This window comes from Phodopus roborovskii, unplaced genomic scaffold (assembly GCF_943737965.1).
Source record: "Phodopus roborovskii unplaced genomic scaffold, PHOROB, whole genome shotgun sequence".
NCBI lineage: Eukaryota > Metazoa > Chordata > Mammalia > Rodentia > Cricetidae > Phodopus > Phodopus roborovskii.
In genome coordinates, this window is record NW_026126651.1 from 1,768,230 (window position 1) to 1,794,686 (window position 26,457).

The 26,457-nt window shown below is 48.0% G+C and overlaps 1 protein-coding gene across 2 annotated transcripts; it reads left to right on the forward strand.

Moving 5' to 3' along the window:
• The first annotated feature begins 1,365 nt into the window (after positions 1-1,365).
• On the forward strand, positions 1,366-26,181 carry LOC127213810 (testis-specific serine kinase substrate). Of its 2 annotated transcripts, none has more exons than XM_051174256.1 (11): positions 1,366-1,562; positions 1,857-2,079; positions 19,984-20,079; positions 20,258-20,341; positions 21,393-21,503; positions 22,096-22,382; positions 23,127-23,321; positions 23,709-23,882; positions 24,369-24,504; positions 25,463-25,587; positions 26,025-26,181. In XM_051174256.1, exons 1-11 carry the CDS (start codon positions 1,393-1,395, stop codon positions 26,179-26,181), a joined length of 1,758 nt encoding a protein of 585 aa, XP_051030213.1. In that variant the 5' UTR covers positions 1,366-1,392. The 2 variants fall into 2 exon arrangements, with proteins under 2 accessions (XP_051030213.1, XP_051030214.1); XM_051174257.1 differs by having other exon boundaries at positions 21,420-21,503; positions 25,420-25,587; positions 26,025-26,175.
• The last annotated feature ends 276 nt before the right edge of the window (positions 26,182-26,457 follow it).

The window sequence follows — 26,457 nt, forward strand, 5'->3', positions numbered from 1 at the left end:
CCTGCCTCCATCTCCCACTGCTGGGATGGAATCCAGAGCTGCATGAGAGCTTGAGGAGGCAAGTGAGCTGTAGTGCCAGCCTCTCTGAACATCTAAGGTTTTTATTTTGTTTGACTCAGGGTCTAACAGTCCATGCTAGGCTGGAGCTCCCTACAAAGCCTAGGCTAGACCTGAACTTTTTTTTTTTATAACCCAGCCTGACCTCAATTTTTGATTCTGGAGTTGTTTTTGTTTTTGTTTGAGACCTGATCTTATGCACCTTAGAGAGGACCCAGGTTGCTGTGCAGATAAGGCCAACCTTAAACTTTTTTTTTTTTTTTTTTTTTTGGTTTGCTTTATATTTTATCTAAACAGTGCTTCTCTGTGTGGCCCTAGCTGACCTGGAACTCACTCAATAAACTCAGGTCAGCCTGCCTTTGCTTCCAGAGTGCAGGGGTTAAAATCACACAGCATCACCACCCAGCTTTTTTTTTTTTTTTTTTTTTTTTTTTTTTTTTGATTTTATCATTTTTGGTTCATGTGAGTGTTTTGATTACATGTATGTCTGTGAACTGCCTGTGTGCCTGGTGGCCTTAGAGACCAGATCAGGTCATCAGATCCTAAAATACTGTAGGACTGTAGCTATGGACGTTTTTTGAGCCACCATGTGTGGCTGGGAATGGAACCTCAGGGCTTCTAGAACAGCCAATGCTCTTCACCGTGGAGCATCTCTCCGGCCCCCTAGCTTGTTTCTGTTCTTCTAGACAGGGTTTCTCTCTGTAACAGCCCTGGGTGTGTTGGAACTCTCTTTGTAGACCAGGCTGGCCTCAAGCTCACAGAGATCTGCCTGCCTCTGCCTCACAAGTGCTGGGATCAAAGCGTGGGCCACCACCGCCTGGCTTGGCTTCTTCTTTAACAGGTAAAACACACACAGTGACATAGGCTGTGACTTCCCTGGACTGTCCCCATGGCACTTCCCAAGCTGACATCGTTGTGTTTGGGTGTTTCTCTTCCCAACTCAGCATCCCAGGCCGCCAAAAAAACCACCGAGTGCCCCCCCCCCCAAGGATTAGAAAGATCCTGTAATGTGTCTCGGGTCTCAGGCAGCAGGGAGGGAGGGAAGGAAGCTACAGAGATGACCTGAGACCGGGTCCCAGAGCCCGCTGCAGGGTAGGGCCCAGCCACTGTGTGCCCTGGATTGAGAAGACGGAGCTGTAGAACCAGAACCAAGGCCGGGATGGCCCACTGAGGGCTGCAGGGGACACTGAGCCAGCAGCTGTTCTCCCTCACGCCCCTCCCCGTGACCCAGTGGTTATGCCCTTTGTGACCCAGGCCAGGAGCTGAGGGCCCCTGAGAGCCAGGGGGCGGGCAGAGTAGATGGTGAGTCTCCCCCTGGGAGCGGCCCCCCGCGCCATGGCAAGCGTGGTGGTGAAGACAATCTGGCAGTCCAAAGAGATCCATGAGGCGGGAGACCCACCTGAGGGGGTCGAGAGCCGCGCCCAGCTGGTCCCCGAGGCTCCCGGGGGGGTGACCAGCCCTATCAAGGGGATCACGAAGAAAAAGAAGGCCGTGTCCTTCCATGGGTGGGTTTCCTGCACCCCGCTGGTCACAGGCCCCGTGCCTGTCACACACGACACTGCCAGCAGCAAAGCATGGGTGCTGGAGGGGAAGGAGGGCAATGCGGAGGGCATTACAGCCGAGGGAGGGAGGCAGGGGGCTGCAGGGGGCATCGGGAGGGGGAGGGGTGGGAACGCGAGGCAGTGGATGGAGGCCGAGCAGGGTGAGGACGGTGAAGAAACAGGGTGAGGGGCAGCGTTGAGGATATAAGGCCCGCCCCTCCGGCACCCCACCCCCATCATCTCCTGGGTCACCTGCAGGGTGGAGCCCCGGATGTCTCACCAGCCGATGCACTGGTGCCTGAACCTCAAGCGGTCCTCGGCCTGCACCAACGTGTCCTTGCTCAACCTGGCTGCTATGGAGCCCGACTCCTCGGGCACAGACTCCACCACTGAGGACAGTGGTCCGCTGGCACTGCCAGGGCCACCTGCCTCCCCTACAACACCCTGGGCTCCAGAGGACCCTGACATCACAGAACTCCTGGTGAGCAGCCGATGTGGGGAGGGCCTGGATCTGTCAATGGAGGTGGGCAGATCCAAGGAGGGGGCTGATCCAGATTGGGATGAGAAGTTCTAGTCACTGGGACCAGAAGATAACATCAGAAAAAGTGTCCTGGGGTAGGGTATAGCTCAGTGTCGGGATGTCACAGAGGGGGTGTGGGTTCATGCGGGTCCATGGAAAGAGGACTCAGAGACAATGAACTTAGTCATTTTGCAGCTGCAGGGTTCCCCTGCCTTGGTGGACTAAAATGCTTCCCCTAGGACAGGGGTTTCTGTTTTTTTTTCTATATTTACACTTTAGCCAGTTGTGCTCAGCACAACTTGAATGAGGCTTCCAAAAATACAACACTATGTGCAAAGTCTCAATTCATAGGTGCCACAGTTCTGAACCAAGTTCTGTATAGGCCTTCATATCCTTGGGAAACTCTCAGACTAGGTTCCCATCGAGTGACAAAAGGTATGTATCCATTCAACAAAGGATGGTTAGGGCTGGGGGGCCAACTCTCTGGAGCTAGGCCAGGTGTGGCCCAGTTGGGGTTAGAGCTAATAGCTAGCACTCTGATGCCAGGCCAGTAAGAATCCTGCTACAGATCCCCCCCCCTTTTTTTTGTTTTTACAAAAATCAATTATTTTGAACGTTATGCAGACTCACAGTATATACAGATTTTTCTCTCTGTAGGCCAAAACACACTTTAAAGGTATTGAAACTACTATTGCTAAGACAAGAGCAAGACTTGGTAGAACAAGAAATTTATTAAAGTAATTCATAGGTTGAACGGTGCTAGTGTATCAGCAAGACTTCCCATAACGTCCATTCCTGTCTTATCAGGCGACTTTTTTGCAAACGTCACTTTGATTTCTTTTGTGAATCATAAACCATATGAGAAGAATTAGGGTGACCCATCCAATGCATGTTAACCACAATCCATTCATAATTGCTTTTGTTAACTCTTAGGGGTGTGATACAATAAAAAGAGACATTCTAACCACATTTTTAATTTTATCTGCTCCTTCAAAATTTCTAACTGATCCCCTAACAATGTAACAGCATGCCTTAACTCAGCTAATTCATTCATTATCTCATTATCAGTCTTATTTTGCTCAGTCCAAAGTTCTTTTGAATGTTTCTGCCAGACTCTAACAACTCAGCAGTTTGAATTTCTTTACGAAGTGCCATACGCTGGTGCTGCCGTAGCTATAAATGCAATAATCCCCAAGACAGCTGCAGTAACCGGTCCAACCATTAGACCCATTCGACTAGTGTTCCTTCAGTGAGCTTCTGTACCGGGGTCATCACAGGAGAGTCTTGCCATGGCCTTGACAACCTCACTGGTATCCAGCCTGCTGGTCTTGCTCCAAGAATATATAAACTTTCAAAGGTCAAATGTAAAGACATACTAGAATTAACACATGTATGAAGGGTCCAGCGTTCACGAGTGATGCTGTAATTATTAGGGTGCCATTGAACAGACCCCTGTAGGAGCAGGTAAGGTAGGGCACACATGCCGTAAAAGGATGGCTTTGATTTAGTCTAAAAGCCGAAGTGTATTGATCATCCTCAATGTTTAATTTTCCTTCCCACGCCTTAAGGTGGTGGAAGGCACTTGCCGATTTCCACAAGTTAGTCTGAATTGAATTGCCAAATTGCAGGAGAGGGCTTGCCATTCCAGCTCTGTGCCACAACATAGGTTCATTAACAGAAGCACTGACTTCCACCGTTCCATTTGAACTATACCGTTTCCATCTTAACTCTGAGTGAGAATAGTTTCCAAGGGGCTGCAGTCTGTGATGTCTCCTTGGGAGATGTTAACGAGACTTCTTGCTCTGACACTGTTGCTAATGCACCAGTCAGACTCCTTGTTGGTAACCCACATCTCCCAGAGAAGTAGACTTACGGAACTGGTAGCATTAATCTCCTGTCCTCTAAATCCAGATGCATGAAGCAGATAAAACTTGTTCCGATAATTTAGGGTAGTATTGACTATGGATAGCCATACTGAAGAGTTATTTTAAGGCATTGAGTTTCATTTCCCATGCAAATAGGGGTTCTTTGAACTCCCACAGTGTAATTCTCAATCAGGTGCAGTTGGATCTCTCAACAATTGCTTGTCCTGTAGGATTGTATGGTATCCCTGTAACATGTTTTTATGTTATAATGTACAAAAAAAGTTTCAGTTTACTGGAAACATAAGTAGGGAATTACCAATGTTAATTTATGATGCTATGTTCATTACAGCCATTGTTTCTAATAAAAGTGAATTATAACATCTGCCCTTTCTGGTCGGGTAGTTGTGGTACACGCCTTTAATCCCAGCACTTGGGAGGCAGAGGCAGGTGGATCTCTGTGAGTTCAAGGCCAGACTGCTCTACAAAGTTACACCAAGAATCCCTGTCTTGAAAAACAAAACAAAACAAAACAAAACTTGCACTTTCAGAACTTAAGGCATATGCCCATTGAAATTCAGAATAAGTGTCAATAATATGATAAATATTTTAATTTTCCAAAATATGCTAAATGAAATGCATCAATTTGCCAAATTGCATTCCTTTGGGTAGCTTTAGGATCAGTTTTTACAGCTAAAGGACCTTGAGTATAAAAAGGACAAGCAGGACATTTTTTAAATAATTTCCTTAGCTTGTTATCAAGTAATAGAGATTTTAAGCCCCTACTATTAATATGGTGTTCCTTATGAAATTGAGGCTTCCAACACATTTCCTATCAGTAATTGATCAATTTCTGCATTTCCTTCTGCTAATGGCCCAGGTAACCCAATATGGGATCATATATGGATAATAATACAAAGTGGGCAATTTTGTTCTTGGGTTGCCTGTTGTAATTGTGTGAACAGCAAAGTCAATTCTGAATTATCAGGAATAGTTCAACAGTTTCTAAATGCAATACAACCCTTTCTGCGTATTGGGAATCAGTAATTACGTTGAGAGGTTCTTCAGATCTAACACAACCATCAGAGTGGCACACAGCTCTGGTTTCTGACCTGATTCATAAGGACTTTAAACAGCCTTGCTGATGTTCCCTGCTTTATAACCAGACATTCCTGGTTCATTTGCATCAGTATAAAATGTAAGGGCCCAGAAATAGGTGCCTTTTCACTATGCGGGGAAGAATGCATTCAGTTCTTTTCATAAACTGAATCTGCTTACTTTTTGGATATTTGTTGTTAATTTCCCCTAAGAAATTACTACAAGCTCTTTACCAATCATCATTCATCTCCCACATTTGTCTGATTTCAGGATTGATGTAGGGTACTACAATTTCAGCACATTTAAGTCTGAGTCACCTTGTAAAACTTGAAACAAAGCAGTTAACCCTTGAATAGACAATCCAATTGTAGATCACACCCAGTTAGTATCACCCAATAATTTTTGGAAATCATTAAGATCATTCAATGGATCTCTCCTAATCTGTACCTTCTGTGGCTGAATTCTCTGTTTATTTAATTGAAATCCTAAATAACTAACAGAATCTCTTCTTTCTAATTTTTCAAGAGAAGTTTGTAATCCAGAACAGGGTAAATTTTTTCTGTACTACATTAAACATGATTTCGAAGGTATCTGTATCAGAAGCAGTCAATAAAATATCAATAATATGATGATAAATAATAGATTGAGGAAATTGTTTACATACCACTTCCAGTGGTTGATTTACAAAAATATTGACACAACGCTGGGCTATTTATTTTATTTTATTTTATTTTTTTTAGTTTTTCAAGACAGGGTTTCTCTATATTGCTTTGGAGGCTGTCCTGGAACTAGCTCTGTAGACCAGGCTGGTCTCAAACTCACAGAGATCTGCCTGCCTCTGCCTCCCGAGTGCTGGGATCAAAGGTGTGCACCAACAACACCTGGCTATTTAACATTTAAGATTAATATCTATTTACAGGCTAGGCATTATTATAAGTAGGAGCCATAAAGGCAATTTTTTCTCTATCCTGTTCCTGTAAAGGAATACTAAAGAAACAATCCTGTAAAACAACACTAAATAGGTCAGTTAGGATTTTAAGATTTTGAAAAATTATAGATACATCAGCCTTAGCATCTAGTAGGCCTGAAACCTCAGTGCCATTTGCTTGTGATTTTAGCTCATCAATATAAACAGTTTGCCAAATTACTTTCTTTCTTGTATTTTTAAAACCTTCTATGCTATAATTGGAGCTTTTTTACCTTTAAAATATGGCGGCAACAATTGAGCAATTCTACCACCAGCTGCTATCTGCAAAGTCTTTTATACATAAGCCATCTATAAAAGCATGAAAACAATCTATAGGATTTTAAAATGCAACCTTAGGCAATATTCATGGAGTATTTTTGTAAAATCTTACAAAAAGGATCCTTTTTGGTAGGTTCCCAAGTAACACATTAATCCAACTTGCCAGTTATTAACAGTGTGGATCAAACAATTTACCTATATTTTATTTAACGGAGAAACAATTCTGTAAGCTGTGGTGATATATTATTAGTCTTTGGGTCTTTGATTTTTCCTTACAACAGTAAGCTTTTAATCACTGAGAGATTATTCTTTATGAGCTTTTACCTTAGTAGCCATCTGATAACCTAACAACCTACTCTTTCAGATGTTACATTTTTATAGAATTTAACCTGGAAAGTTTAGAAAGCAACCTAAAGAGCAGAGGCAAATTCTCAGTGATGATGAACAGACAAGATATAGATTAAGTAATATAATTTAAAATCATGAATTTTGTTCTTTTGGTTCTCTATTATGAAAATCAAACATTTATCTAAGCATCAATTAGATAAGCAAGAGAAAACGTCCTCCATACAATGAATTACGAACATCTGGAGATTCAAACAGCATTTGACTAAACACTTCATGCTTTGACCATAAGCATCCTTTCCCAGAAGCTGGGCTTGTTTAAACGCCCACTTTCTCCCCTGAAGGGACCATTGGAGGAGGTATTCCCACTATTGGGGAAAAACAAAAAACATTTCCCACGAAGGGTCTCTTTGGGTTATTTCCGCTCTGAGGGAAAAACAATAACAAAATGTTAATAACCAAATTAAGCAAACAGACACAATTGTAAGCTCTGGGCCACTGCCCTCGCCCAGGCCCCACCCGCTGACTGTGTAATTCAGAAGCGTACCCAGACAGCTCTGCGGTTAACCATCATCACTTTCTTATATGAAAGGAAGAGCCTTTGTTCTTCCTTGATATCGGCTGGGAAGAGCCTCTTTCCTGTGTTTTCATTTTACGGAGCCTTTTAATTTTTAGGCCTTGATTCAGTATTTTCCCTTTTACTGAGAAAATCCTTTTTTCTTGATTAAACATTTCTCCCTTTTCTGTAAGAAACTTCCTGGTATTTCCTTCCCTTCCCTCTTCTCTACTGGGAAGTTTCCTTTTTTACTTCCTTCCCTTCCCTCTTCTCTACTGGGAAGTTTCCTTTTTTACTTCCTTCCCTTCCCTCTTCTCTACTGGGAAGTTTCCTTTTTTACTTCCGTCCCTTCCCTCTTCTCTACTGGGAAGTTTCCTTTTTTACTTCCTTCCCTTCCCTCTTCTCTACTGGGAAGTTTCCTTTTTTACTTCCTTCCCTTCCCTCTTCTCTACTGGGAAGTTTCCTTTTTTACTTCTGTCCCTTCCCTCTTCTCTACTGGGAAGTTTCCTTTTTTACTTCCGTCCCTTCCCTCTTCTCTACTGGGAAGTTTCCTTTTTTACTTCCGTCCCTTCCCTCTTCTCTACTGGGAAGTTTCCGTTTTCCTTTTTGATTCCTTGTGCAGGAGCCATTTTGTTTTTAAGCATACAGTCAAGCTTCTAGCCTTTGCTATCCTAACTGTCTCATCTGATGGAGGAGGAGCATCATCTCACTTTCACTGTGCTGGCAAACAGCTTTCCTGTCGACGTGAGGGAGCAGTCTCCTCTGCTGCCTGACCATTTCTAGCCTGAGTGTCTTCCCTTTCCCGGTCCTGTTACTTCACATACAGCTTTAAGTGACTCCTCGCTCTGCTAAGGCTCCAGAGCGTTTGAAATTGAATTACTTAAAGACCAGTGTTTAACAGTGTGGGCTCTCCTCTCTGCTGAGCTCTCATACCTTGCTTCTATACCTTCAGTTTCACCGGATTCCTGCGGCAATGCTTTTTAATTAATACCCAAAGCTCTGCTTTTTAATTAATACCCAAAGCTCTGTGAACTATTTTTCCTTCACTTTCACGCCATTCCTTTTTTTTTTTTTTTTTGATAATTTTTTTAATTTAAATTTGAAACAAGCCTGTTTTACATGTCAATCCCAGTTCCCACACCTCCCATCCTCCCTTCTTCCCCCCACCAATCCCCATCCCATCCCCTTTCTGCTCCCCAGGGAGCAGACTTCCATGGGGAGTCTTCAAAGTCTGTCATATCATTTGGAGCATGGCCTAGGCCTTCCCCCATGTGTCTAGGCTGAGGGAGTGTCCCTCTGTGTGGGATGGGCTCCCAAAGCTATTTGTATACTAGGGATAATACTGATCCACTACCAGAGGCGCCATAGACTGCCCAGTCCTCCTAACTAACACCACATTCAGGGAGTCTGGGTCCGTCCTATACTTGTTTCCCAGCTATCAGACTGAGGTCCATGAGCTCCCCCTTGTTCAGGTCAGCAGTTTCTGTGAGTTTCTCCAGCCTGGTCTTGACTCTTTTGCTCATCAATTTTCCCTCTCTGCAACTGGATTCCAGTTCAGCTTAGTGTTCAGCTGTGGGTGTCTGCGTCAGCTTCCATCAGCTACTGGATGAAGGCTCTAGGATGGCATATAAGGTAGTCATCAATCTCATTATCAGGGAAGAGCACTTAAGGCAGCCTTTCCACTATTGCTTAGATGTTAGTTGGGGTCATCCTTGTAGATCTCTGGACATTTCCCTAGTGTCAAATTTCTCTTAAAACCTATACTGTCTCCCTCTATTAAGGTATCTCTTTTCTTGCTCTCCTCTATTCTTTCCCTGACTCAATCTTCCTGCTCCCTCATGCCCTCCTCTCCCCTCCTCTTCCTCCTAACTCTCTCTCCCCTCCCTACATGTCCCCAATTTGCTTGGGAGATCTTGTCCCCTTCCCCTTCTCCAGGGTAACATATATATTTCTCTTAGGGTCCTCCTTGTTTCCTAGCTTTTCTGGCAGTGTGGATTGCAGGCTGGTGATCCTTTGCTCTATGTCTAAAAGCCATATATGAGTGAGTGCATACCATGTTTATCTTTTTGTGAGTGGGTTACCTTACTCTTAGGATGGTGTCTTCTAGTTCCATCCATTTGCTTGCGAATTTCAAGATTCATTTTGTGCATGTGCGTGCGTGCGCCCCCTGCCCCTCCCCTGCTGAGCAGTACTCCATTGTGTAAATGTACTACATTTCCTCTATCCATTCTTCAGTTGAGGGGCATCTAGATTGCTTCCAGGTTCTGGATAGTATAAATAATGCTGTTATGAACACAGTTGAACAGATGGCCTTGTGCATCTTGGGTATGTGCCTAAGAGTGGAATGACTGGATCTTGAGGTAGACTGATCTCCATTTTCCTGAGGAACTGACATACTGATCTCCAAAATGGCTGTATGGGTTTGCAGTCCCACCAGCAGTTGGGGAGTGTTCCCCTTTCTCCACATCCTCTCCAGCATAGACTGTCCTTGGCGTTTTTTTTTTTTTTTTTGTTTTAGCCATTCTGACAAGTCACTCCATCCCTCTTAACAGGCATTTTAATAACTGCATAGACTGTTGTTCCTGAGATGAGAAGTTTCCCATGTTCCTGCTGATCCCGGCATTCCCTTACCCTGAGGATACTTGTCCTCCAGTTCTTAAACTGGCCGCTCCTCTGTGGTCCTTCAGCAGATCCCTTCTACAAGCCACATGTTGAATAGAGCATTTGACAAGCACATGCAAGGCCCTGGGGTTCATCCTAAACAACAAAGAATAAACTGGGCCACACCCCAGTCCCTCACAGGGAGGACTCTAGGCAGAGCTGTGCCACTGAGCTACACCCAAGCACCTGTACTTTTTGAGACCGGGTCTCACTCTTTAGTCCAATCCCACCTTGAACCTGCAGCCCTCCTGCCTTCCAAGTAGCTTGGATGAGAGGCCTGAGGCACACACACATAGCTTTTAGTAGATATTCTCCGGAAAGCCTAAGATGTCAGGAGTAGGGGACAGAGACACAGGCCATGCAGAGAAGTTAGGTTTATAAAGCAGAGCGGGAGATTTCATTAAAGACATTTTAATATAGACTTCAAGTTAGCAGGCCAGTTAGCAGGAGAGGTGCTCAGAGGGAAAACAAGACCCACTCAAGTGTGAGCGATGATGAACCCAGGGAGAGCCTCCTGGAAGTGTCTCAGCATCAGCCTCACACCATTTGGCAGCTCGCAAGTTTTGCACGGAAAGGGCCTCCTTTCATCTCTCCCCATTGATTGATTGGGTGGGTTGGGGAGGGGCACAGGGTATCTTAGAGGGTTCTCTCTTTACCATGTGGGGCCCAAAGGCTGAGCTCAGGGCCTCAGGCTTGGTGGAAATTGTACCCACTCAGCCAAGCCACCGGCCCCTTTTTCTTCTTGACAATTGGGTTCATAGTTTGGTTCTGGTGGTGACTTGGATGAGATTATAACCTATAAGGAAAAAAAACAAGAAAGAAACAAAACACAGAAAATCACTAGGATCATGCACGGGGCTCTGGTGAGAAAACAAAACAAAACAAAACAAAAAAAATAAAAACAGGTTTCCAGTTGCTGAGTCTTTTTGGCTTTCGGTTTTTTGAGACTGGGACTCCCTCAGCAGACCAGGCTGTCCTGAACTCACAGACATCCACCTGCCTCTGCCTCCCAAGTGCTGGGATTAAGGGGGAGGGCCACCACCACCCAGCCTGTGCTAAAATTTTAAAACAGGGATTGACTTTTGTTTTATGTGTATGAGTATTCTACCTCCATGTATGTGAGACACTGTATGTGTGTCTGGTGCCCAAAGAGGTCATAAGAGGGCAGCGGATCCCCTGTACCTGGAGTTACAGATTATTTGGGGCTGCTGTGTGGATTCTGGGAACTGAACGTGAGGCCTCTGCAAAAGAGCCCATGCTCTTAACCACTGAGCCTTTTCTTCAGCCTCTGTTGTTGTTGTTGTTGTTATTATTATTATTGGGGGGTATCCGTGCACTATAGCACATATAAGATCAGAGAAAGCCTTCCTCCATTGAATGGGTCTGGAAATCAGACTCAAGTCATCTGACTTTGCAGCAAGTGCCTTCCACAAGAAGCCATCGCATCATGTTGTGGAGTATTTGTCTAACTATGTAAAGATGGGTTGCCGCTTTACCTTGCCTGACTAAGGCACCTGATTGGTCTAATAAGCTGAATGGCCAGTAGTGAGGGAGGAGGTATAGACAGGACTTCTGGGCAGGGAACGTAAGTAGGAGCAGGAATTTAGGCTTGGGAAGAAAGAAAAAGAGGCATCAGGGAGGTAGGTGCCAGGGGCCAGACAGGGAGGAAGCAGGAGGGTAGGGCATGCAGAATGCCAGCACTGAGGCAAAATGTGGGCGAGTAGAAACAGGTTAGACTAAGTTAGAAGACTTGTGGGACAAGCCTAAACTAAGGCTGAGCATTCGGAACAGTAAGTCTCCGTGTCGCTATTTGGGAGCTGGTTAGTGGCCCAAAGAGAATTCTAACTACGCCATTGCCCCAGCAACCTCCATTTTCTATAGCTTCTGCCTTACTGAACAGAGCCCCAGACCTAATCTATCTAGGGCCGCGAGCCGCAGTCTGCTTTGTTGGGGGTGGGGGCACAGAGGGCCTGAGCTTGGATATTGGGCGGTCATGATGTAAAGGCAACCAGGACAAGATGATGTCACTGTCTGAGACATTAAGCCCCGTACAAGGGCAGAGCGATGGTGCAGTGTGTACCTACAAGCCTGACAGCCTGAGTCCAATCCCTGAAACCCACATGGCACCTAGCAACCTCCACAACAAGCCCTGGCAGGCAGGTGCAGAGAGAATAAACAAAGGAATATAGAAAAGTATAATCCCAGCACTTGGCAGGCAAAGGCACGTGGATCTCTGTGATTTGGGGGCCAACTTGGTCTACATAGAGAGATCTTGCCTTAATAAAAACAAGTGAAATCTAAGCCAGAATCTTATAGCAATTTAATCATGGCCTGTGAGTCCAGATGTCAGAGAACTCGTCTCCATCACTTTAATAATGACATGGGGAGTAGGAAACAGGAGAATCCAAGATGAAAGCTGGACGCATCTCCAGAGGCCGTCCTTAGAAGGAAGAGAGTCCACCCACTCCTGTCCAAGCCTTTGTGTGACAGTCAGCCAACAACCCCAAATACTATCTGCAGTTTAGTTGGTTCTGTCAGCACTTAGTCTCATTCCTCTGGTGCTGAAGATATGGATGCCCAGAAGGGTTCAGTAGCGCATGAAAGGTCACACAGCTAGGACGTAGCAGGGCCAGCTTAGGGAGTCAGCCACAGGGCACGGTCTGTGTGATGATAGCTTACACTGGTGGGAACCACACAAGGCACTGTGAGCATCCGGAAGAAGAATAATCAAAGTGTCCACCCAGAAAAGAGAAGCAGAGAAGCTGAAATGAGTTATTCCCCACGCAGAAAAACAGGGAAAGGCATTGCAGCTACCGGGAACAGCAAATGCGAAGGGACAGGGGCCGGAAAGAGTCTGGGAAGAGAAAAGGGGGAGAAGTGGCAAGTGAGAGAACAGGCTGCAACGCAGGGCAATAGGGGCCGTGGTGGCTTCAGTGCAGAGGGAGAAGCCACTCGGCACATTGGCCCTCTCCCCATTTACTGCGGTGCCATGCCATCGTGTGCTGTATCCAGGGATGTCACTTCCCCGTTGAGAGCATCTATAAAGGAGCTGATATAATGATTCAGTTTAAAGATGAAGGCAAAACTAACAGGTGTAGAAGGCAGAGTCCCCCCAAGGAATGCTTGTAAGGATGGAGGCTAGACCAGAAGGCTGCTGGTCTGATAAGAAGTGTTCTTCCCTAACTCCTTTAGAGCAGGGGGCTGGTATGCAGGGGAGGGAAGAGGCAGGGTGGACGGAGGAGGTGGGGTGGGTCCTGGATGGGAAGCCAGGCTAGGGATGGACTGAGACCTCCCTCCAGGGGGATGGCCCCACCCCAGTGCATAACTGGCTCTCATGCAGAGCCTGGAGCTCAGTGCCTCCCACTGGAACTATTAACATGGCCCCCAGGGACCTCTGACACCAGCTCTGGGCTGTGGGGATTAAGGCTTTAAGGACCGAGGCTGTGTGAGCACCCATGGGCCTCAAGCCCTTTGCAGCAGCAGCTTCCTCTTCTGTAGTTCATTGCATGCTTGATATTTGCTATCATTGTGTATAGCTTTGTACCAAGCCTAAATCTTCTTCTTTAGAGCAAAAGGGGTATTGTGGTGATATATTCACAACCCCCCGACCGGCAGCACTGACCAAAGCCTTTTGGGCATGGTGGCAGTGCAGGCATGACCAGTTAAAAGAAAGGGGCAGGGGCTCAGGGCACACCTTTGGGTCTCAGAGGACATCTGGGTGGCAGGGTCGCATGGCCGGGGCAGGACCCAGCAAGTCATTTGTTTTGTGTAAGTTCTTTCCCTAAATAAACTCCACCTTAATGATACTGGTCTAGTGAATCCTGATCTGCACTTAGCACCTCTCTGAGCTGGTGGGGTGGGAGGGGTTAAGGGTGCCCAGTCCTTGAGCTGCAGGGGGTGGGGAGACCCAGAGAGATAGAGGGACAGAGATAGTGGAGACAGAGACCAAGACTGAGAGAGACAGGCAGGCAGGCAGGCAGGCACAGGTGTGCAATACCACACCTACTTTGTGCAAGTCTGGGATGGAACCCAGGCCCTGTGTATGCAAGGTGAGCATTGCAACTGAACAACAGCCCTCAAACCCACTGTGTAGCAGAGGGCGGCCTGGAACTCCTGATTCTCCTGTCTCCACCTCCATGCTGGCATTGGTCATTCGTTGTATCCATCTAGACCCTAATTAGCCTGTAGCTGTGGAGCAGGTCACATGGCCAGCCCTTCTGTCATAGCAGTCTATCCTTCGTCCCCATTTCATGGGAAGGGAAACTGAGGCAGGCTGCGATGGACTCGTGCTCCGGGTGTACATCACAGGGGTAGATGGGGCAGTTGCTCCAAGGATCCTGAGTGCTCCTTTGTTGTTTTCACCCATTTTATTTGAGCCAGTCATCTTGTGGCCGTCCGACAGGAGGCAGCCGCAGAGTTCTCGAGGACGGCCTGCCGAGTCACGGCACCAAAGTTGTTCTTTTGTTTTGCTACCGCCTATGAAACACAAACACCAGACTCAGCGCCCATGTGGAGTTTATTGATAGAGAGGAGAGAAGGTGGGGTAGCTGGTGGCCAACCAAAAGCAGGAGAGAGAGAGAGAGAGAGGAGAGAGAGGAGAGAGAGAGAGAGAGAGAGAGAGAGAGAGAGAGAGAGAGAGGAAGGGAGAGCAGAAGAGAGAAAGAGGGAGAGGGAGAGAGGGCGCGCTTGGCACGCTTGCTTTAAAAGGGAAATTTGCGCAACAGAACTTAGTCCCCTGTGCAGCCAGGTAACGCGTGCAGGTAACTTGCGATGACAGCTGGTTTCTAACATCTACCTTGTCTTCAACTCCATGAGAGACCTGAGATGGCTATAATATTATCCAACTAAACGGGAAGTGCAGAGGAAACAGTTTCCAAAACTACAGGCACGACAGACACATCTGGCTGCCTGGACAGTCACCCAAGTTTCCCTGCAGTGTTGGGGCATCCATCTTTGGCCCACAGGCCCAGAATGTCTGACAGACCTTCCTGTGAAGCAGGAATTTTGAAGGACTGTCCCACCTTGTCTTGGCAAAGTTCAGCAGTTGCCTTCTTTGTGTCCTGCTTGTCCAATTTGGAGAGCACATTGTCAATAGTTTCTTTTTTTTTAATTTTTATTTTTTTATTTTCTTGTTATTTTTTCTTATTTTACATATTGATCCCAGTTCCATCTCCTTCCCTCCCATGCCCCCCCATGCCTCTTTCATCCCATCCCCCACACCACAGGGAGGGTGATGCCTTCCAGGAGGGATCATCAAAATCTGTCAAGTCATTTGGAGTAGGGTCTAGGCCCTCCCTCCTGCCTCTAGGTTAAGGGAGTATCCCTCCATGGGGAATGTGTTCCCAAAGTCCTTTCATGCACCAGGGATACATCCTGGTTCCACTGTCAGAGGTGCCTTAGACTGCCCAGGCTTTCTAACTGAGACCCATGTTCAGGGGGTCTGAGTTGGTCCAATGTTGGTTTCCAAGCTGTCAGTCTGGGGATCCATGAGCTCCCCCTTGTTCAGGTCAGCTGTCTCTGTAGGTTTCTGCAGCCTGGTCTTGACCTTATTTTCTGCATCTGGATTCCAGGAGTTCCGCTCAGTGTTTAGCTGTGGGTGTCTGCTTCTGTTTCCATCAGCTACTAGATGAGGGCTCCGTGATGGTGGATAAGTTATTCATCAACTCATTATCAGGGAAGGGCATTTAAGGTAGCCTTTCCACTGTTGCTCAGATTGTTACTTGGGGTCATTCTAGTAGGTCTCTCTTCAAACCTATAACGGCTCCCTCTATTATGGTATCTCTCTCTCTCTCTCTCTTCCTCTCATCTACTCATCCCCTGACTCCATCTTCCTAGTCCCACATGTTCTCCTCCCCTCCCCCTTCTCTTTCTCCTTACTCCCTCCCCCTCACTGACCCCCCCCCACACTCCCAATATGCTCAGGAGAGCTTGTTCCTTTTCCCCTTCTGTGAGGGACCTTGTATGAATCTCTTAGGTTCCTCCTTGTGTCCTAGTTTCTCTGGCCGTGTGTATTATATAGGCTGGTGATCCTTTGCTTTATGTCTTAAATCCATATTAACCATGATTGGGTTACCTCATTCAGGATGGTTTCCTCAAGATCCATCCACTTGCCTGCGAATTTCAAGATTCCATTGTTTTTTTCCTCAGAGTAGTATTCCATTGTGTAAATGTGCCATATCTTCTTTATCCATTCTTCAGTTGAGGGGCATCTAGGTTGCTTCCAGGTTGCAAGGGCAGTTTCTTGCCCAAATGGCTGCTTTGCCACAGTGAAAGCAAACTCCATATGGAGTTTCTTCAATGCCCATCACCCTTTATGAAGTAAATTGGTGCTGCCAGGAGTAGATGTGTTTTACTCTCATGAAAACCTAATGTTATTAAAACATTATAATGTCATATTCTGTAGGTCTTTGAAGTGTTTGAAGACCATGTATCTATTTAAAATATATGTGTTTAGTCTTGAACACGACTACAAGTTTGATTGTCACAGATGACTAAATACTTGACTGCATTTTCTTATCCTAAATAACTTTCAAGGACGAAAATTTTACATTTTAAAGGAACTACATAGGTACAATATCTTATCAAGAGTAAAAACATATATACAATATAACAAAATAACCTTAAATTTGTATCAATCTATAAAAATTTAAACCAATGTAAAACATTAAAGACTAGTAGTTGTTTCTTTATTTTGAAAGTAAATTCAATAATCTACCCTTTTTATCTTATATTCATCCTTTTTCTTTTCAGAATGAGATCCCTGAATCTAATCTCCTCTGTTCAGGTTTTTCTTGACCATTGCCAATACCAACTTTTAACCAACACCACTAAACAATGAAAAACATCCATAACTCAGCAAATGACCAAAAACTGTCTACCCCACATCTTGGGATCTTGGGAATGTGGGCTTCACGTTCTCTAGACTGCTTCCTATTTCCTGGAGGGAGGGCATCTCTAGGAGACCCTGAGAAAATTGATGTAATTGTCAAGTCCTGGGATAACTAGCTGTATCATTTGTTCTCCAGCGTCTGTGTGATGGGAAAGTGCAGGGCTTATCTGGAATACTGACTGGAGTAGGGAATGAAGCTGGACCCTCTCAGCCAGCATTTTTGAAATTGTTCTGGATGGAGAATTTTGAGGTAGCATTTTCATAGTGTGGATCATCAGGGATAGTTGTCTTCTTTTGGTATCTGATTCTTTTTTTCCTGAAAACATACAAACATTTAAAGGTAACATAGCCAGATGGTGGTGGTGTACAGCTTTAATGCCAGCACTCAGGAGGCTGAGGCAGGCAGATCTATGTGAGTATGAAGCCAACCTGGTCTACAGAGCAAGAGCCAGTACAGGCTCCAAATCTACCTGTCTCAAAAAACCAAAACATTTTATATAAGTGTGTGTGTATATATATAATATCATAAGTATATGCATTATCACAAGTATGGAATGTGCAGAGTGTACAAGTCAGTTAAAGATGATTTTTTTGTTTTTTCTTTGAACAGGGAAAAGGCATTTGTTAACCTTTTAAGTTTGTTTGGACTGTATAACCAAACTGTAATATGAATCTCTACCCATGCTATATGAATGGATGGCATGTAATAATAAGTTGTAAGGACTATGTAGCCACGAGATTTATCATTTCTCATCTTGTCTCAGAGCAGTTCCCATGTCAAAAGGTCAGTTTATACATATCCTGTCTTGTATGTTTTCTTTTCTTTCTTTTTTATGTTTGTAGCCAGGATCTCAGGAGGTCTCCACCAGTCAAATTTAATCCCAATTAACTTTGAAGGACTCTATGGCTTCCATTTCCAGTAGAAACAAATGCATAACCTCTCCCCCAGTGCAATTCATTTTTCAACTTCCATTCTGGAGCCAAGACATCTCTAAAGTATTTAGGCTGTTTTAACTCAGCAGTCCTTCCATAATACAATGTCTCTCAGCAGCTGCCCTGTCCTCGTCAGCATTCAAAAAATTCAGCCAACAAAGCCCCATACAGGATCCAGACGCCCTGTGCATTTCCCATCCTTGCATGCCTTATTTCATTTTATTTTAATTTACTCTCTCCTACCCAGGGCTTTCTCTAGAAGTTCTACCTAGCTATCTTTTTTTTTCTTTCCAAGACAGGGTTTCCCTGTGTGGCTTTGCAGCCTGTCCTGGAACTCACTCTGTGGACCAGGATGGCCTCGAACTCACAGAGATCCACCTGCCTCTGTCTCCCAAGTGCTGGGATTAAAGGTATGCACCACCAATGCCTTGATGGCCACTTAGCTTTTTTAATTAAACCAATCACAGTGGCATATCTTCACAGTGTAATCAAATATCTCACAACAGTACACATTAGATCAAGAGATGTAGGGGCCATCAACTTTTTCCTTGAGACTATGGTGGTCTGACGGGATGAATATGCAGCCACTGTCCTTAGTGCTGTATTTATCTGACAGCTGGACTCACCAGGACATTGCCCCCTGTGGGTGCCTCAAATCCATTCTGGCCTTTAGCTTAGAGACCCATGCTCCTGGCCACATGACCTTCTTTTCCATACACAATGGTCAGAAGCAGAGTAAACGCATACCCATGTTCATGACATGGCAGCCAGCATTCCTCAGAGCATCATCTCCCAAGTACCAGGATAACAAATGTGCCAGCATAACTGGCCCATTGCATCCTCAATTTACAGAGTACAAGAGTAACAAACTGTTTCTGGTTCATTTCATTCTGTTTATGGAAGTGTGGAATTTTAGAATTCATCCTCTGCCATTTTCCTGAGAATATTTATTTTCATTTCTTTAATTTTGAGAATTCCTTTCTCTATTTAACCATGCTGTCTGTCCTGGAACTGTCTCTGTACCAGCCTGGCCTCAAACTCAGAGATACACTTGCTTCCTTACTGAGTGCTGGGCTTAAAGGTGTGCAATGCCATCACTGCCCAGCTAAGATTGTTCTAGAAAGTAAAGAGAGCTGGGCACAGTGCTCTTGGCAGTGATCCCAATACATAGGAAGATGAGGCTGGAACATCTCCAGGATTCTGAGGTCAATCTGGGCTATTTAATGAATCAGACTCTTTAGTAGAAAGAGAGGGGGGGGGGAGAGAAGAGAGAGAAGGAAGAGAGAAAGGAAGGACAAGAAAAAGGTAAGAATAAAAATGAGGTGGAGGGGGAGTCTGAGGAAGCTGAAGCTGAAGAAGGGGAGGAAGAGGAAGGTAGAGGAATCTGTCTGTCCTTGCAACATATTACTCAATGTCCACACTGTGCCCACCCATCTATATTGGATAGCGTGGCCACATGATCTCAGCAAGTTGAAGACAAGTATTCGTCTTCAACTGAGGAAGAAGTAAGAATGTAACTAACAGTGGTCATGTAACAAATTCGACTGCTGCAGAAAAGGCAAACACAAACACACAAACAGCACAGGGCACAGCTGTAAGAGCTGAGGATGGAAAGCCAGGTATGGTGGCTCACTCCTTAAATCCTAACACTCATCAAGCAGAACAGGCTGACTCTGAGTTCCAGGCAAGGCTGAGCTACACACTGAGACCCTGTCTCAAAAACAAAACAAAGCAAAAATTGAGCGTGTTGGTCAGAGGTGCTAAGTAGGCCGAAGAGGCTCTTGGGGAACAGATCTCAGTCTCTATGTAATGATCAACAAGGATGCTGATTTTATCCTCCATACAGTGGGGAGACAGAAAGGAGGAGGGCTTTTATGTACATATTTGTGGCTTGAACCCAGGCTCTTGTTCATGCTGGGAAGTGCTCTACCACTGAGTCACACCTCAGCCCCTCACTGGGGGATTCTAGGCAGGGGCTCCACCACTGAGTCACACCTCAGCCCCTCACTGGGGGATTCTGGGCAGAGGCTCTACCACTGAGTTATACCCCAATCTCCCAGCTGGGGATTTTCAAACTGTCTTTCCTACTTACTTTCCCCAGAACATCATGAAGAACACTAGTCGACCTTTGGCTTTACTAAACAAGGAAACTAAATCCAAGGATGCCACCTTTTGTCCAAAGCCACATGCCTTCAGAGCAAAGCCAAGCTGAAAACCAGCCTGAAGCTCTGGTGTTCTCGGTGTTGACCTATACATGTCCTTCACTCTTTTCCAGAGTGGGGTCAACAGTGGGTTGGTGCGTGCCAAAGACTCCATCACCAGCTTGAAGGAAAAGACTACGAGGGTTAATCAGCACGTTCAGACCCTGCAGGTATGACACTCGAGGCCCCTGTGCCCCTCGGGTGGCCTCTTCCTCCAGAGCTAAGGTCCCGCCTCGGAGCCTTCTTTCACCATAGCGCATGCCCAGCCCCCAGGAGGATAAGACCCTGCTCCCCCTGGTAAGCTTTCCCACTGCCTCTGTGTAACTCCGCCTCCCTCCCATGATCAAGAGCGAGTGCTCTGTGCTGAGTGAGAACCTGGAAAGAAGGCGGCAGGAGGCAGAAGAGTTGGAGGGGTACTGCAGTCAGTTGAAGGTGAGCCCCTGTGGGAGGAAGCTGTGGAGAGAAAGTGATTAGAAGGGCAAGGAGCATGAGGGCTGGGGATGGGGCTCAGTTGGGAGAGTGCTTGCCTAGCGTGCAGAAAGCCCTGGGTTGAATCCCAGCATGGCATTTAGCTGAGTGAGGGAGCACAACCTATGATCTGCACTTGGATGCTGAACTCTGGGAGCTGTATAACGAGTTGGAGGTTCGGGGTGTTAAGAATAAAGAATAATGGGTTGGGACCGAGAGTGGCAGGTCCCCGGGCCACGCTGGGACCAGGAGGATCACAGTCCTTGGGCCGGCACTGGACCATCTGGAGAAAAGTTTTATTGAGGGGTAGGTAAGAAAATAAGGGAAAGAGACACAGAGGAAGGACAGAAGACAAGGGGGGGGGATAGGAAAGGTCCTGTAGACACGCCTGAGAATTAGTAGGAAAGACAGCGTAGGTGGGCAGGGTCTGTCTTTTAAAGGGTCCTTTGTACCTGCATGCAGAGTAGTAGACGCGGAACCCTGCCCCAGAGCATTCTACCAGGTGACAGGCAGGCCAACATAACGCCTGAATCCTCACAAAGGATACATGAGATCCTCTCTTCGCTACCGACAAGTGACTCTCTCTTCTGGCTTCCATGAGCACAGTGTGCATGTCATGCACATACGTGCACGCTTATGAAATATCTTTACACATAATATTTTCTTTATCTTTTTGGGTTTTGAAGACAGGGTTTCTCTATGTAGCTCTGGCTGTCCTGGAACTCACTCTGTACGCCAGGCTGGCCTTGAACTCAGAGCTCCACCTGCCTCTGCCTCCTGAGTGCTGGGATTAAAGGCGTGCACCGCCATTGCCCAGCTCATAAGAAATATTTTTTTAATCTTTTAAATGTAAAACAAAAGGAGCACAGGCGTAGTGGGATGGCCAAAAGGACAGGACAGGACAGGTATGGCTAGGGAAGAGGCCTGGCTGGGAAGCAGGTGCATCTTACCTGGGGCTGGCGCTATGCAAATAAGGAGGCTGCTGGTTGGGGGCAGAACCGGAATGGGAAGGCAGGGCCTCCGCCCTGATGTTCTGACCCAGGAGAACTGCCGCAAGGTGGCGCGCTCGGTGGAAGATGCTGAAATCAAAACCAGTGTCCTGAAGCAGAACTCTGCCTTGCTGGAGGTACGAGAGTGTGGTGTGGAGGGGTCCCGAGCTAGTGGGAAGTTTGGGTGGAGCCTAGGGATGGGTGTTGGAGCAACTGGGGAGAGCAGGGTCAAGTGTGTAGAGCTTGCACAGCCTCCAGGAGCTGAGGAGGGTCGGATCTGACTGTGGAGCTTGGAGGTCGGGCTGAAGGGACCCATGGGAGGAGCGAAGAGGGAGGGACCAGAGTGGAGCCTGAGGAATCTGAGTTTGGGAGCATGGAGCCCGAAGACCCTGCGTGCCGGGTGGGAGAGGGTCTAGTGTCAATACGTGCCAGCTTACTTTCCAACTAAACACTGAGAAAGCGTGTCGTGGTCCCTGAGATTCAGGGGCTGGTTTTTGACAGGCAGAGCAAGAGAGGAGGGGGTAGGCGGATTGCAGCCTTAGAAACAGCTAGCGGTTTCAGAGAAAATGGTATCTCCTTTCTTAATGACAGCCATGAGGCCAGTTAGACTGCAAGCATCCTTCCCAGTTTCCTCTTCCCACACCACTTTGCAGTCCCGGGATCCCTGGGGTGCAGATGGCTGAGGGTGACACGGCTGGATGCCCTGACTCATTGCCCTCCCCTGCCCAGGAGAAGCTAAGATACCTCCAGCAGCAACTGCAGGATGAGACGCCGCGGAGGCAGGAGGCCGAGCTGCAGGAGCTGGAGCAAAAGCTGGAGGCCGGCCTCTCCCGGCACGGCCTGAGCCCTGTCGTTCCCAATCAGGGCTGCTCCGGCCCACCCGGCAGCCCCGAGGAGTCCCCGCGGCCGCGAGGCCTGGCCTCCAGTGGCTGGGGCATGTCACTCCGGGCAGCGGAGGGGCCCTCGCTGACAGAGCAGGAGTTGCAGAAGGTCTCCACCAGCCTGGAGGAGCTGAGGTGGGCGGGGACCGGAGGAGGTGGGTGGACCAGCTCGCAGGTGGAACAAAGGGCGGGGCCTCCGCCCAGGGTGGAGGCTTTGTGGGCGGGGTTGGGTGAGGGTGGGAGGGTTAGTGTTTCCGAGGGGCTGCCTTAGGTAAGGGACGATTGGAAGACCTTGAGGGGTGGGACTTGGAGACTGAGGTGGGCGGGCCTTAGAGGAGCTAAGGGAGTGGGTGCCACAGCAGAACCTAGAAGAGGATTTGGGTGGTGGCATCAGTGATACAGGACTAATCTAGCACACAAAGGAAAAGAAAAAAAGGCGGGGCAGTGTAGTGCATGCCTTTCATCCCAGCACTGACAGGCAGAGGCTGGAGGATCTCTGTGAGTTCGAGGCCAGCCTGCCCCACATATAGAGTTCCAATACAATGAGAGATTTCTGAAACCACACTGCGAAGCTAGCCACACTAGCTAGCCTTAGAAGCCAGGCAGTGGTAAAACATACCTTTAATCCCAGCACTAGAGAGGAATGTAAGGTGGGAGGAGTCAGGAGCTGAGTCTGGGAGCAGTGCAGTAGGGAGCAGTCTGAGTGGACCCCCTTTTAGGGCGGGGCTTTGGGAGAGGCCAGAACTCTCTAGCTGCTGGTCGCTTTGCCTCCTTATCCTCGGGCAAACTTTGTTATATCATGAACAAAATATCACCACCAAATGAGGTGGAATGCATGCTCAAGTCTCCACCTACCCTTTCTCTCATCCCATTCCTCAGGAGGGAGGTGTCCTCCCTGGCAGCCCGGCGGCATCAGGAGGAGGGGACACTGCAGGAGGCCCTGAGGTCGCTGGGTGCCCTAGGTGGCCGGCTGGATGGCTTCCTGGGCCAGTGGGAGTGGGCACAGCGGGAACAGGCACAGTCTGCACGGGGCTTGCAAGAGCTGCGAGGACGGGCAGATGAGCTGTGTACTATGTAAGGGCTCAGCTGGTGCTGGAGGGGACACATGGGAAATTGGAGCCAACCCGAGGGTAGATCCTTGAGGAGAAAGGCCTGAACTATCTGCTGGGGCAAATGACCCATACCAAGAGGTGTGGCCCAGTGTAGAGCCCCTGCCTAGAATCCCCCAGCTGTGGATTAAGGGTGTGGCTTTGGGGTAGAATCCCTGTTTGTGATCCACCAGTAAGGAGTGAGGGCGTGGTCCGGCATTAGGACATTTGCCCTGCAGAAGCTCGGGCTCCTATCCCTGGTGGATATGGAGAGCCCATCAGCGCAGAGTACAGCATTGAAAGGCAGACTCTCCGGCTCCGGGCTGATAGTGGATGTTGCAAGCTATCCACATCGCTTGCTCTCCCATCTCAGGGTGGAGAGGTCAGCAGTGTCTGTGGCTTCACTGAAGAGTGAACTGGAGGCCCTGGGCCGAGTGAAACCGATTCTGGAGGAGCTGGGACGGCAACTTCAGAACACTCGAAGGGGTGCTGACCACATCTCGAACTTGGATCGGTCTGTCCAGGGCTCCTGTGCCCGCTGTGCCAGGTACGCAGAGAGGTAAAGCCTGTATTGTGGCGCATTGTCATTGTGAGAGATGTGCTTCTGTGGATTGCAGAGTTAGAGTCACGTTGCATGTGGGAACATATAAAATGAAACAAGGCCAGGCTTGCTGGTCTATGCTTTTTCAAGAAAGTTTTTCTATATAACAGCTCCTCAGACCAGCCTGGCCTCAAACTCACAGTGATGCACCTGCCTCTGCCTCCTGAGTGCCAGGTGCTGCCATTAAAAGCCTATGCTACCACTGCTTGGATGGTGGTTTATGTCTTTAATCCCAGTACTCTAGAGGCAGAGGCAGGGGGATCTCTGTGAATACAAGGCCAGCCTGGTCTACAGAGTGAGTTCCACCACAGCCAGGGCTATGTCAAAAGACCGTGACTCAACAAGCAAGCAAACAATAATAAATAAATAAAAAGAAATGACCAGATGGAGTGTAACCCAGGACTCATCCATCTGGTGACTGTCCCTTTGCAGCCAGGGGCAGCAGTTGTCCACGGAGTCCCTGCAGCAGCTGCTGGAACGTGCGCTGACCCCGCTGGTGGATGAGGTGAAGCAAAAAGGCCTGGCTCCTGCCTGCCCCAGCTGCCAGAGGCTACACAAGAAGATTCTGGTACCAGGGACCATGGGTTGCCCTGACCCGAGTTACTTTTGTGTTTGGCAGGGTGTAGGTAGTCTCTGCTCAAGAGTCCTGCTGGCTGTAGCAGGAACAGGAAGCCTGTATGGGAGCAGCAGGTCTTGCCTCTCTGCAGGCAGGAGGACAAAGAGTTTGGTGGCTGATGAGTTACAACCCAGTCACTCTGCTCTCTAGGGTCTGGCTCAAAGTGTATTAATGTGCTGGGGCTGGCTTTTTCTGGGACATATGGGGCTGTAGCTCATGGACATGGGCCCAATTTTCTGTAGCCCTTCAGGGAGGTCAGTGGACTCAGAGGGAGCCTGGATGTCACACTGAAGGACCCATTTATCCAAGTCACAGCTCTATAGCTGTTAGAACTTGAGGGACATAGAGGCACTGTGTGATGTTGGTCTATGGGATGATGGGATATACATTATAGTGAGCAACTGTAGGTACACATGGGAAGTCATGGCCTGGTGCATTGTGGGATACAGAGCTTAGTGCATGATGGGATGGATACTAGCCTAAGGGATGATGGGATATGAATTGTAGTGAGCTGCAGCCCCAGTACACAGAAAGACACAGGACATGGTGAATTGTGGGATACAGAACACTATAATGCTAGGGAATACAGGGCCTTGGAATGAAGAGATGTAGAAGGGCGCCATGCAATTCTGGGATCCACACAATACAGGCAATTCATAGGCAATAGGAGCACAGAACTTCCGATGTCACTCAGCTTGCTGGGACACTGGCCAGTGCATTGGGGACACTCACAGGCTTCCTGCGAGGTGCAGTTGGGGAGACCAGTGAATTGTGGGATTCCTGGGGGAATCCCCAAACTCAAGGCCTGATAGGTTACTTTGGGTGGTATGTGGGCTCCATGCAACCCAGATCCCCCTCCACCCCTAGCCCAGTCCAGCAAGCCCAGCGGCGCCTACACTCCTCTCCCCAGGAGCTGGAGCGCCAGGCCTTGGCCAAACAGGTCAGGGCAGAGGCCCTGAGCTCCACCCTTCGGCTGGCCCAAGACGAAGCCGTTCGGGTCAAGAACCTACTGCTGACGGACAAGATGAAGCCGGAGTGAGGATGGAGGCAGAGGGCATGGGAGGAGGGTGAGGTCTCCAGATGGGGCCTGGCTTCTTCTCCTTTTGCCCCTCAACAACCCCGCCTCCCCAGGGCTGACCCCCAGCTGACTGTCACCTCCCCAGGGCTGACCCCAGCTGACTGTCGCCTCCCCAAGGCTGACCCCCAGCTGACTGTCGCCTCCCCAGGGCTGACCCCAGCTGACTGTCACCTCCCCAGGGCTGACCCCAGCTGACTGTCGCCTCCCAAGGGCTGACCCCCAGCTGACTGTCACCTCCCCAGGGCTGACCCCAGCTGACTGTCACCTCCCCAGGGCTGACCCCCAGCTGACTGTCACCTCCCCAGGGCTGACCCCCAGCTGACTGTCGCCTCCCCAGGGCTGACCCCCAGCTGACTGTCGCCTCCCCAGGGCTGACCCCCAGCTGTCATTGCAGGGAGAAGGTGGCCACTTTGGACTTTAAGCATGTGAGGATGTGCACCCTCCACGACCAGCTCAGCCACCTGCCTCTTGAGGGGTCCATGAGGGCTATGGGGGGAGGAAGCACTGCAGGGGCTCCCCCTAAACGTGGGAGCCCAGGCTCTGAACAATAACAATAAATGGCCTCTCACACTGGCATGAATTCTGACTCTGAGTTGGCATCAACAATGTAGTGTGGATGATAAGAGAAGGGGATTTCCGTGGGATCTGGGATAGCCAGGGTACACAGTGACACCCTCTCTCAAAAGAAACCAGGGAAGGGATACAGCTCAAATTGGGGAGCCCTTGTTGCCCTTGTTGAGCTCTTGTAGATCTGGATCCATATGGACCACCCAGGATGCAGGTGCACACCTGTCAACACCAGACTAGCCTACAGAGAAAATCCAAGC

Bases quoted from the DNA above. Each gene is read 5' to 3' on its own strand.
- LOC127213810 (XM_051174256.1), top strand. From the start codon at position 1,393: ATGGCAAGCGTGGTGGTGAAGACAATCTGGCAGTCCAAAGAGATCCAT. The intron at 1,563-1,856 runs GTGGGTTTCCTG...GGTCACCTGCAG, and splicing joins AAGGCCGTGTCCTTCCATGG to GGTGGAGCCCCGGATGTCTC. The intron at 25,588-26,024 runs GTGAGGATGGAG...CTGTCATTGCAG, and splicing joins ACGGACAAGATGAAGCCGGA to GGAGAAGGTGGCCACTTTGG.